Consider the following 12,213-nt stretch of genomic DNA (forward strand, 5'->3'; position numbering starts at 1 on the left):
CATCATCATCATCATCATCATCATCATCATCATCATCATCATCATCATCATCATCATCATCATCATCATCATCATCATCATCATCATCATCATCACTTTACCTGGGTCTGCCTGCGTCCTCTCTCACCTCACCAAAACCAAATCATGACACCAAGTTTGTCGTTTATTGAACGTTCAGAAACTACAGCGGCTGTGATGAGCCAAGACAAAGGTAAAAAAAAGGTAAAACAACCWGAACAGGTGATCAACTCTAAACCACTCACACCTTTTTACTCTCCGTCTCTCTCTGTCATTTAAGCACACCCGTTGCCATGGCAACCTTCTGCGCTCCACAAGCCGACCAAAGATTACGTTAACATAACAATCAGTCCGTTACGATATTAGGTTTGCAGGCCTGATATTTATTTTGCGATCATTAATAAGCTTCTCATGAACACAGCGGTGATTGATTAGTTGAATTTAAACTCCTGCTCTGCTAGTTATTTTGGATATGGAACCGAAACGCACAGAATTGCGCAACACCTTGTTGAAACAGGGACGGCATTGTTAAGTTATTATTTCTGCTATTGTGGCAGAAATATTAGACCGTGCTGGTCTAATGCAGAGATCGACTCAAAACCTTCCACGATCGACATATTACGCCCCTGCTCTAGCAAAGCACGAACAGTTTAGAAACGATATGAAATGGGGAAAAAAAGTCACTTAACTGATTAAGTTGTGTTTTAGATCGTTCTTGAAAAACTAATCAGTCACAGCTTAACAGTGAACCAATTGATTTTTTTACAGCAGACAGCCGCTCCCCTCTCTTGCAGTACCCTACCGTGCCCCCTTACTTTCACCCCTGCTTAACACAATGAGCAAATTTCAGACCAACCACATCTGTTGGTTTAACTCTTAACACATGTTTTTTTTTTTTGCTACCAGTTGATAACTAATCATGTGTCCCAACATATTGGAGAAAACGGTTTTCTTTGAAATAGTTTTTTGCTTATTGTATTTCCGCTGTTATTTTAAACACCTTACCAAAATTACTAAAAGTCCTCTTTCCTCCTGCCAACAGTGCTGTATGTGCAAACTGGTAACACTTGTGTAGTCAACGTTCAAATAAAAAAATTGAAATTTGAGTTCCACTGTCACTGATCAAGAGAATTCTAGCTAAACTTGATTCCATGTTTAGCTAGAATTCATAACCCATAAGGTTAGAGATACTAACCTTATGGGTTGTAGTTATTGTTAGCAGAGTTCCATTTTACAGACAATTTTGCCTTTGATTTAATGGGAAGACTAAAGATGTTCATTGAGTTAATTGCGAGGTCTGTAATTCATTAAATAATTAATGATGATTAACAAAATAAGCAACATTTTCAATTCAAAATCCTAATTACACGTATGAACTCAGCAACAAACATATTTACTGTTTTTAATTTGCTAAAAAGGGTAACAGTTATTTTGTTATGAAACCATTGGATTGGTGCCAACTGCTGTATTACCCATTCAACTACCAGTATTTCATTAACCCCTGCTAATATAAGGGACTTCTTTGAAAACATGATTTTTTAGAAATGTGAACTGTGTACGCTGGTAATAACATTGGGGACATCTGTTCTGCTGCAAAATGTTTTGCACTGAGAATCGATGTTGGGCTTGAATAGCTTTGTGAGTCCTTTTAGCACAACATGAACACAGTAATCGTATTTGTCCAAAAAGGACATTTGAAGCAAAAATTAATTGCCAGTGGTCCAAGAGGTTTTGTCTCCAGCACTGTTGTTTGAATACTTGGCTTGTGCAAAGTTGTGTTCAAACTTTTCATGTGTTAAATCCGTGTAAATAATGAATCAAAACTAACACGGTAAAGTCCCAACAGTACTTCTGATTCATCATTTTGGAAAATAATCACTCGCAGGTGGTTCTTTTTCCCAATAATCTAACAAACTAAAAATGAAATGGTCTTTTGCAAATTTTGTTTCTATTTTTATTATTGTTCTTGGGAAGGTAATGCTACATTGCTATTGATAATAACTAATATCAGTAATAATATTAGTTATTATCATTGATAATAATATTTCTGCCACAATAGCAGAAATAATAACTTAATGCACTTCTCAACCCACACATGGATCGTCTTAGATGTGTTTGAAGATGAAAGTAGCTCTCACCAACTGAGCTTTGAGTGGAGTCCAGTCATCTCGGTATGGAAGAAGCTGGTTGAAATATGATCTCCTTTTAATATCCTTCTTAATAACTGTGTTGACAAGCAACATTACTAACCCTCTGAAAGAATGCCTTGACTTTTAAATTGCTGGCACTTAGATGGTATATTTGCTCTACTACATCATAACAGTGTAGTGGAGATGGCATTAATGAAGTAAAGGTTAAAGGGTAATTGTCCAGATTCTATTATGGAGTTAAATGCAGGCAGTGATGGGTTGCAGGGTGAAGCCAGGATGCTCACTGCCAGCGCTAACCCCTGTGCATAAAACCACGTTAATCAGGTAATTACCAATCAAGCCTCTGTTAACTTGGCATCCACACTGGCCTGTTTAGATACCCAGTAAATATCAGTTTTATGCTCTGGAGAACTTTATGAAACAAGCAAAACTTTCAAGATTTAACTAATAGAAAACTCATAGTATACACCCATAAATTCATAATTACAAAGTGGTCTAAACGGTTGAGTAAACCACCTCACCTCAACAAAACAAAATCTTAAGTTTTTTTTCCCCCATGAGTATGGCAAATGAAGTTATTTTGTACTGACTAAGCAAAAAATATTGCAGCCTTTTATTTATCTGGATCTTATATGTAGAAATCACCTGAGAGAGTGTTAAAACCAGTGAACAGGGGTTAAAAACTTCTGTCTTTTTCTAGTGAAGCATATCACACAATACCTGTCTTATTAACGGCTAATCATTCTCAAGCAATTTACTTACAGAGATAATGATGGCATTATTAGTGCTTTGACACTCCAATTAAACAGTTTCAGTGGCTTTCATTCCTCCTGGCTGGGTCCCTGTTGGCCAAGAATCTGCCTTGCACAGTAAATAGGAATACAAAGCTGAAAGCTGTCTGATAATTTATGCATAACCTAGTGTTTTTAGACTACACATACACATGGATTGTCATGCCCCAGTGGTACAGCTGAGATGGAACTGGAGACTCATTAAACTCCTCCACACATTTTGGTTTGTACCTCTGTCCCGCTTCCTCCTCTGAAACCTCAGAGGAGCATCTTCTGTCTCTTCTTCACACCTCCTTTTAACATCCCCTGTGTTAGTTTTCACTCCCTCTTGTCGCTAGTGTTTGCTCATCTGGCATTTCCATTACAGCTCAGACAACACAGTTCCTTTCTCCTCTCATATCCTCTTCAGACTTTAAATGATTTTTTTGTTCAGGGCTAATGCAACATACACATTTCTGGAGATCAAGTTGTGGTCAAAGGCAACTCTGCAAAAGGCTATAGCTGATCATATAACTGTTGCTTTTAATTAAAAGAACTTATCAATTTCCTGTTCAGTGTAAGCCGTTCTCTAAGCAACTGAATTTCTACCAACAATTGGTGCTGTCATTATTCCCTATCTTGCTGATGTATTCTAATAAAAAAGGCAACATTGATCACAATGTCAGAAAATTAATTGGATCTTGTTTTCAACAGTAAGTCTTGTCGCATCTTGGGAGTATGCGTGTTGTTTTTGTTGCATTCACTATAAGAATGTTGTGTGATGTTGAATCAATGGTGTGGAATTCAATATTCAACTCTTCCACAGTAGCTACGTTTCCAATTGTCATGCAAAATTTGAACAAACTTTTCAAATGTTGCAAAAGAGATGGTGTGTAGATGGTGTGCTTCCATCTTCTGGTGGTCTTGCTTGCTCTTCTTGAGGGAGGGTCTAATGGTACTTTTCTACTTTGCAGTCAGTGGACTTGGATGAAACGTGTAATGCAACGCTTTATAGAAATGCGATAAACTTAATAAAATGGCCAGATTATTAATTATTTTCACTCTAACTTTCCTCATGTCTGACCTTAGTTTCATCCCGCTGTCTGGCCAGAACATTCCTGGGACTCAGACATTATCTCTGTGTGCCATCAGTGTCCAGTTTCTTTGTGTGTTGCTACGTCATCACTCTTTATCCTCCCATCCTCTTAAAATCCCCCTCTGCTCTGATGATGGAGAGATAAATAGTTCTGTGTTTTGTCATAAGGCAGGTTGAAACACAGTGCTCAGGTTAAAAACATCTAGCTGACTGCGGTCAGTTAGGGTCATGTTCAATGTGTGCATTACCTGAATTATATTTTGTTTTTTACGAGTAGTCAAATCTATTCAATGCTGTGCACCACAAAATTATTTTGAAAAGGTTGTGTCTTAATCAGACTACATAGTCGTGCTTAAAGTTCCTGGAGGGTCACAACAAACCAGAAGAGCTACAACAGGCAAGGGCCATCTGGACCCTGTTGAAAAAACGATTGCTAGCTGGAGGTGTGGCCGCTGTTGGCAACCCCAGAGGAAATAGGTCCCTATATCTTTGCTAGCAATAATATGTCTTTAGCATTCGTCTTGCTCTTACTTGAGTTGTTCAATATTTGAAAGTGTGGCCAACATGGACTGAACGGCTTAATTCACTTCCTCTGCTGACATTGCCAAACTACAGTCCAACAGAGGCAGAATATAATTCAAAACGATGCAGAAAATCAATGGCCTCTTTCTGTTTGCCGATTGGTTGAAATTCAACCAATCGGCAAACAGAATATACCTAATTCAACCAAACACATCTCCCAAATGTCAAAGGGAGATGAGAATCAAATAGAATTGCATATCATGATAAGATAATATAAGAATTAAATTCCAATTAATGTTGTTTAAAAAAACTGTCCAGATTATTGGTTTTAGTGTTTGTTCCATGTGATTAAGTACAGTTACTGTGAGCAATTCAGTTATACAAATCTTGCTTCTTTATGTGAAAAGAAGCAAAAAATTGTTCTTATCACTTTTATCGTCATCGCTATGGTTATGCCAAAATATTCTGATAAAACTTTCAGTTTATGTCAACCACTCCTACTATGAAAGCAACATGCTTATAATCGCGCCGGAGTGTGGTCACCTCCAGACATCTTTTATCTGTCAGACAAAAGCATAGGGGACTATTCATTATGAAACCTGCCTGATTGTCAGTTCCACAGACATGGAAGCCTCAGTTGATGTTACATCCATGAAGAAAAAGCCCATATCTGATTCTCTCTGACAGGGCCACAGATCAAACTTAATTCAAGCACAAACTTGAACCTTCATACATCAAACCTCCAACAACGGAGATGGAACCAGCTGCTGCAGCTTCTCTGCACTCCTAATTGCTCATTTATATACGTGTTTGTACTGCCTTGGCTGCCATAACCCTTCCTGTGGAGTAGTTGGTATCGAAGCACTGCCCTCCCTTTGCCAGCTTTGTGAATGGGATAATCTTGGCACGAAAGAAAGATTAGCCCAGGAAGATCACTGGCTTAAAACTCAACACTGATCCCAGCGCCTCAGGCACCACAGTGCGGCTAATGTGAGTGGAGAATTAGTTTCCACGCTACACTAGATGAAAGTCAGAGCCTTTAGGAGCCAGACGAGCAAAGCCCACTGTAATAATGACTGATTGTTGAGTTCACACAGACACCTTTGTTGTTTCCCCAAGGCAACTTTTTTTTTTTCTTCTGCGATGCCGATCTTGTATCTCAGATATTTCCTGACAGAGCTGTTCTGTTATTTTCTACAGTTGTAGTTGTGGGAACAAATAGATGAGGATTTATTTGAAGACTGACATGGAGATTGTTGTTTATTTCAAAAGGGACAATGCACATCACAAAATATAACAGAGTTGGCTATAAGGCTAGTTTTCATCTGTTGGTTACAATCGGTATAAATACATTTAATAATAATACAGACAAATTAAGCTTCTTCTGTAAAAAACAGAATAATATATATATGCGTGTGTGTGTGTGTGTGTGTGTGTGTGGAATATAAACCTTTAAACTTATTTTTATGGTAATTGCATGCATTACCCAGGTGAAAAAAGTATACTTTAGTATATTTCAAACATACTTACATTTGTGAAAGTACATTTTAAGTATACTAAGTATTAAGTGTACTAGCTATAAATATATCTGAAGTATACTAAAAATACACTTGTACCAATTTCGAAATTAGAACTTTAAACATAATTGTACCAAAATACACTTTTAATAAATATATTAAATAAAAGTATACTTTAAGTGAACAAAATATATATTTGCCCAAGTGTAAATATACACTTGCTCAAGTATTTTTAAAATATATTTTGTATACATTTCAAAATATGCTCAAAATAGATTTTTTTTTAATTCACTTAACACTACTTTAAATTATTAATTTTACTATGTTTTAAATTACATCTCAGTGTAAATTTTAGACTAATAAAGTATGCTTTTTTTTTTTTAATTTTCTTTATTTAACCGGGTGAACCCCATTGAGATCCAGATCGCATTTTCAAAAGGGACTTGGGCAGAAAGAAGTCTGCAACCCGATTACAAAATAAAAGTTATTAATACATATGCAGAATGTCTTTTAGGCATCTATAAAGTACTACTTTTTGATATGTATTAATATATTAAGGCACCTAAAAAGGTATACTTTTTAGGTGCCTTAATAATCTTTTACTATTTTTGTTAAAATTGCAAAGAATAAAAAAATTATAAACATGATGTAATGTCGTTTAAGAAAGTACCCAATCCATTTTCAGATGTATGATTAGCTCCAGTTCATACTCCAGATCAGATGGTGGCGGTATTGCACACTTTCTTTATAAAAGAAAAAAAAAATGCCATAAAGAGAAAAACCTGAACAAAGGGAAGATAACAGGCACTGTTCAAATTCGTCATTTTTACTCTCATAATATTGCCTTAAAAGTAGAGAGGGCCTTGAAAATGGGTACTAATTTTGGTAAATTCAAGCTGGTGACGTCCTAATCCGAGTTAGACAACAGACAACACAACGGGACAACAGATGGAAATGAAATGTGTCACAAATGGAGCCCGAAGGGACAAAGGCTACTAAGTGTTGCTAGCTAGTGGTAAGTTTGCTTATTAATTATTTTTGTTTAATTATAAACAGTGCAGTAAAGATATATAACTTACGTTGGTTTCATAAATAATTATTTTATCAATTTTATTGTGACTTGTATGATTATTACTATAGCAATCATTCAGCTTCATGTTATAACTGCATGGAGGCTGTTTGTTGCAACTTATACTTTTATTCATAAACTTAACCTGGTTTTAATTAAGCTCCAAATGACACAGACTTTGATATTATGAGGTTGTTGTTATAACTCGTTCATCAATGTTTTTATCTTCAACATATTTTTGCAGTCTAAACAAATGAAGATGAAAGAGGAAGCCAGAGAAATCAGGTGTTAGAAAACCTAAAGACTTTTCTGTCTCAGAAGAAGCTCTGACTCCACCAGATCATCAACCAGCTCTGAGGATGAACCTCCACATTGTCTTCCTGGTGTAAGATGATCTGTCGTTGATCCTCACTGTTCTTAGGAAGGAGAAATGTCAGTTTGTCTGCAGTAATACTGGAATACTGTGACATTGAATTAAAACAATACTCTGTTCTTGGTGAAACTGTTTTCACATTTCCTCTAAAGCAGGGGTCCCTAAACTTTTTCCTGTGAGGGCCACATAACTTTTCCCTTCTCTGGTGGGGGCCGGAGTCAGTTTGTATCAGAAAAAGTGTGACGATTGCAGGAGTGCTTAAATGTAAAAATGTATTATTTTCCAGAAAGCACAACCAAATAACATTCTCTGGGTTTTTCACAGAACAAGTCAGGAAATAACACTATTAATGAAATAAATAATAACCAAATAATCCTCTCTGGGTTCTTCACAGAAAAAATCCAGGAAGGATTATAGTCCTATAGGGAGGGATGAACAGTCAGATAAGGCTTCTACATGTTGGTGTTCCCACTAAATACTGAATAATTTTTTTAAATCTGCTTTATTTTGTCCGTTTGGCTTCAGGCATGTGTGTTTGGAGTAAAATGCACACAATTGGAAGGGTGTGGGGGGAGAATGTTGTGTCTCTTTGCTGGATTAGCATATCAGCATACCAGTACTGAGTGCTAATTTAACTGGGTCATTGAAAGAGAATGCTTTAATAAAGCTGCAGAGTTTTAGATGTGCCATCACAAGCATGTAGCCCCTCTGCTGTTTGACGTGTAAGTGGGGGTGCAATTTCAGATTAAAGTTGCATTGTGTAGCTTTTCTAAAGATATATTATCTGCCATTAGCACATTTCATTTAGATTGACAGCATTAAGCCCCTCCTCCTGGCTCTGATTGGTTGTTTTTGATTAGGAGCAGTGCACTTCTTCAGATGGCAATAGCAGCACAGAGAGGAGGTTGCCTGGGAAATTCATGGCAGGAGATCCTGTGCTTCTGACCGTAATAATCAATGTTACTGGCCAGTTCATGCTGGCTTATAACAATTTAGTTTATTTATTGCAGTCAATTTCAACAACAAGCTTGGTGAGATTACATAAATCTTCACTAACCTAAAACAATTTCACATCCAAATGTCAGATAGCGTTTAGCAACTCAACTTACCTCAATATGTTTTTTCAGATCCTACGGTGAATTTTTGAAAGCTAGAAGTTCATGCTTTGGGGGGAGGTGAGGTTGCACCGGAATCTGCAGGAGTCGTTTTTAGACCCGGTTAACTCAAATAAATCTTTTAAATAAGGCCATGGCTGACGCGGGTCTTCTGAATGACTACACTTGGTGGACTCTATTTTGGGTGTTAGTGATTCTGAAGGTGCTGCATACCTGCCTTGCTCTTCTTTAGGGAGAATGGCACTTTCTACTTTGAAAAGTACCATAAACGCAACGCTTTATAGAAATGTAGTGAAGTAGAAAGTACAGATACTTACTGTAAAATGTGGTGGAGTAAAAGTACCCATAACTAAATCTACTTAAGTAAAGTACAGACACATGAAGAATGTACTTGAGTACAGCAACTTAAGTACATTACATCCCACCACTGATCATAACATACTGTCAGAACATGGTCATAGTTTTAACAAATGTCATTAAAAAAATTATTTGTTACTGACTGCACCTTTTAAAATGTGAGTCTGCAGCAGACCAAGCACCCAGAGAGCGTCTGAAGAAACAAACATGGGCTTTGTTATGAAATGAAAAGCTTCCGTTGCTCAGCTTTTTTCCCAGATTGAATCAAAGGGTGCGTTCACACTGCAGTCTGAAGTGACCCAATTCCGATATTTTTGACGTAATGTGACCTGTATATGATTTTTTTCATGGCAGTCTGAACAGCACAGGTCGGATTCTTTTTGAATGCAACCCATATCCGATACGTGTCCGATTCAAATGCGACCTTATGTCCAGGCCGCATTCATCCGAACTGAACGTCAACAAATCTCACTATTCTGCGTCCTGATACACGCAAGTGGGAAGAAAAACAACAACTATGACGAACTATAATGAGGATTAAGTTGTTAATATGCTGCTCCAGTTGGACAACAACTTCAAATATGTAAGCTAAACTCCACCGTTAGCCTCCATGTTTACTTCCGCAAACACTGAGCACTACTTATTTTTGTGGCGGTTGGCAGAACACTGAGAACGCTAACGCTATTGCGCCCTCTGCTGCTCAGGCGGGTCACTTTCAGGTCGTTTGCAGAACACATACAGGTCGCATATGTGTGGCAGTGTGAACGGCCCGGCAAAAAAATCCGATTTGATAAAAAATCGAAACTGGGTCACTTCAGGCTGCAGTGTGAACATACCCTAATGGTGCTCGGTTAATAAAAACAACTCTTCCTTTTTTCCCCCCTTTCCTTAGCCTTCTCTATGAATTCTCAATGAGCAGCTGCTTAATAAACATAAAGGGGTGTGTGCTCAGAAGAGACCTGACCTCTGAGAGCTCAGAAGTGGGCAAGAGAACAATGGAGGAGGGAGGGTGTGCTGAGCTGAGTGTTGAGACAGCCTCCAGCTGGGGGCGGAGGGGCAGTCGGTCCCGTCAGCCGAAAACAGTCAGAAGAGAGTGGACTGAGCAAGGGGAAGAGCTGGGATTTCTGCTATTGCCATTCACAGGGGAGACCCTGGATGCTGGGATTTTCTCCACCATGGGATGCAGCCTCTGTTCTTTGAGGAAGCCTCATGAGCAATATAAGCTACTCTACGAAGTCTGCAAGGTACTGTGACCATGTGCTTTCAAACTTAGTTTTTGGGTGTTTCTTTTGTTGCAATCTTTCTCCGGCTTTTAGACAATTATCATCCCTGACTTGTCGGTCTCAGGGGTCATTGGGTTGAGTTCAGCGGAGTGAAGTTGAAACTGTTGCCAGCTAAAAGGGGGTCTGAACTCGATGCTGGGGTCAACGAGTGGCGGCGTGCTGTGCTTAAAAGGAGGTGATGAAGAGGAGACAGCTCTCTCAATGACCCGGTGGATCTGTAGCCAACCTCCAAACAGTGACTGTCCTTGACTCTTTGGTGACTCTTTCACCAAAGTTTATGTTTAACAGTTGAGTGCTTGTTTTTCAAATTCTCTTTACGGAAAAGAAAATAGAGCAGGCGTTGTAGCAGATGCATCATTAACACATGGGGTTGAAGAGCATTCTCACACCCCAGGACTGGAGCTGGATTTGGCGTTCTTCTTTTTGCATTCTTTGGCAGCTGAGCGTAAACCCTGATTATAGGCAGAAACGTTTGATGGGTTTCGCCAAGTCTTTTTTTTATGCTGCAACATTTGCTCACGTCAGATACCACAAACTCCTGAACTCCAGCAGATTGTTCTCTTTAAAACTAGATTTACATCCATCCACCAACATGCATCAGCTGAAGTTTACAGTGCTTGTATCATTTATGTTTCTTGCCCTCAGAAGTGGATCGGAGTGGACAAAACCTGGTTCATGAAAATAAAGCGAGACTGTAGTGGTATTTTAAGAAAAGGCAACAATTCCCTTTTTTTGTTGTTGTTTCCACCAATGGTAGAAAGAAGGTCTGGGATGTTAACGTAGGGTTGGGTATCGTATCGTTTTTCATTTATCATGATAAATTTCTCATAATTATTTTGGTTTATTGTTGTTGCGATAAATTCCAATTAATGATGTTTGAAATCCCCCCAAACTGTTGGCATTGATGGTTTTACTATTTTCTCCAATGTTTGTTCAATGAAAGCGCTGAACAAAATTCCAATAAATTTGAAAATGCAGTTACTGTGTGCAATATTCTTTATTGACAGTCATACACTTACCTAAGAAATTTTTTATAAATGGTTCTTACCGTCACTTTTTATAGTTATCACAATAGAGATAATTATATAACTACCCCAAAATTCTGAGCTAAAACTTGAAATCCATATCACCCACCACTACTTTAATGCATTAATATAGATTAATTACATCAATTTCAATGTGTTCAAAATTTTAACACAATGTATTTTATTATTTATTTATTTATTTATTTATTTTACATACAAAATTCCTGAACTGGAACCTTGGTATTCACATGTTTCTGATACACTCATAAATCTATGCATCTGTGCATCATCTGTAAAACTTTAAATCCATAAAGTTTTACAGATGATGCTGTAAAACTTTACAGCATCATCAAAAGAAATGATGTTGCTGCTCAAGTTGTACTAAAAGGAGTTGGCTTCATCTCAATGCAATACATGCCGGTGTTCACATATTTAAAGAAGTTTTTTGTTTTTTTTTTTCAAAAGAAGTCCAATTAGATTGTAGAATAAGCTAAATCACAGGTTAAAAACGGTAAACTGGATTGTTGAGATCTATTTATTTAATAAAAAGCTTTTGAATTAAAAATGTTGCTTATTTTGTTGATGCATGGTTTTTCATTAATTACAGATTCTGCAATTAGCACAATAAAAATTTTAATTTAGTCCCATGACAAATATGAACATTTGATTCATTTCAAGACTTTGTGTTAAAGAATCCTTAATCAGTGTAGAATAGAAATTCAGTCATGGCTTATTTTTTCCATAAATTGTGGTTTTCATACTTGCTTTTTTCTAGGTAGGCACTAGTGTAATTTAAATTTTACTTTCTTTAACAAGCAGACAACCCTCCTGGAGAGGAGGGTCCGTCGGATAGTTGAACCTCGGATTCAGGAAGAGCAGTGTGGTTTTCGTCCTGGTCGTGGAACACTGGACCAGCTC

At 37.5% G+C, this 12,213-nt stretch overlaps 1 protein-coding gene across 5 annotated transcripts in view; it reads left to right on the forward strand.

Annotated features, from left to right (window-relative positions):
- Window positions 1-12,213, forward strand: part of pdzrn3b (PDZ domain containing RING finger 3b) — a 206,795-nt gene that overhangs the window by 131,462 nt on the left and 63,120 nt on the right. Inside the window, exon 1 of one of the 5 annotated variants that reach the window (XM_008410603.2) lies at window positions 9,916-10,231. The exons of the other annotated variants lie outside the window; for them this stretch is intronic. Within the exon in view, the coding sequence (XP_008408825.2) occupies window positions 9,983-10,231 (249 nt within the window). The 5' untranslated portion in view covers window positions 9,916-9,982. Of the gene's footprint in view, window positions 1-9,915; window positions 10,232-12,213 lie in introns of those variants that run through there. 5 annotated transcript variants of the gene reach the window in all.

The sequence above is a fragment of the Poecilia reticulata genome, linkage group LG5 (assembly GCF_000633615.1).
Source record: "Poecilia reticulata strain Guanapo linkage group LG5, Guppy_female_1.0+MT, whole genome shotgun sequence".
Lineage (NCBI taxonomy): Eukaryota > Metazoa > Chordata > Actinopteri > Cyprinodontiformes > Poeciliidae > Poecilia > Poecilia reticulata.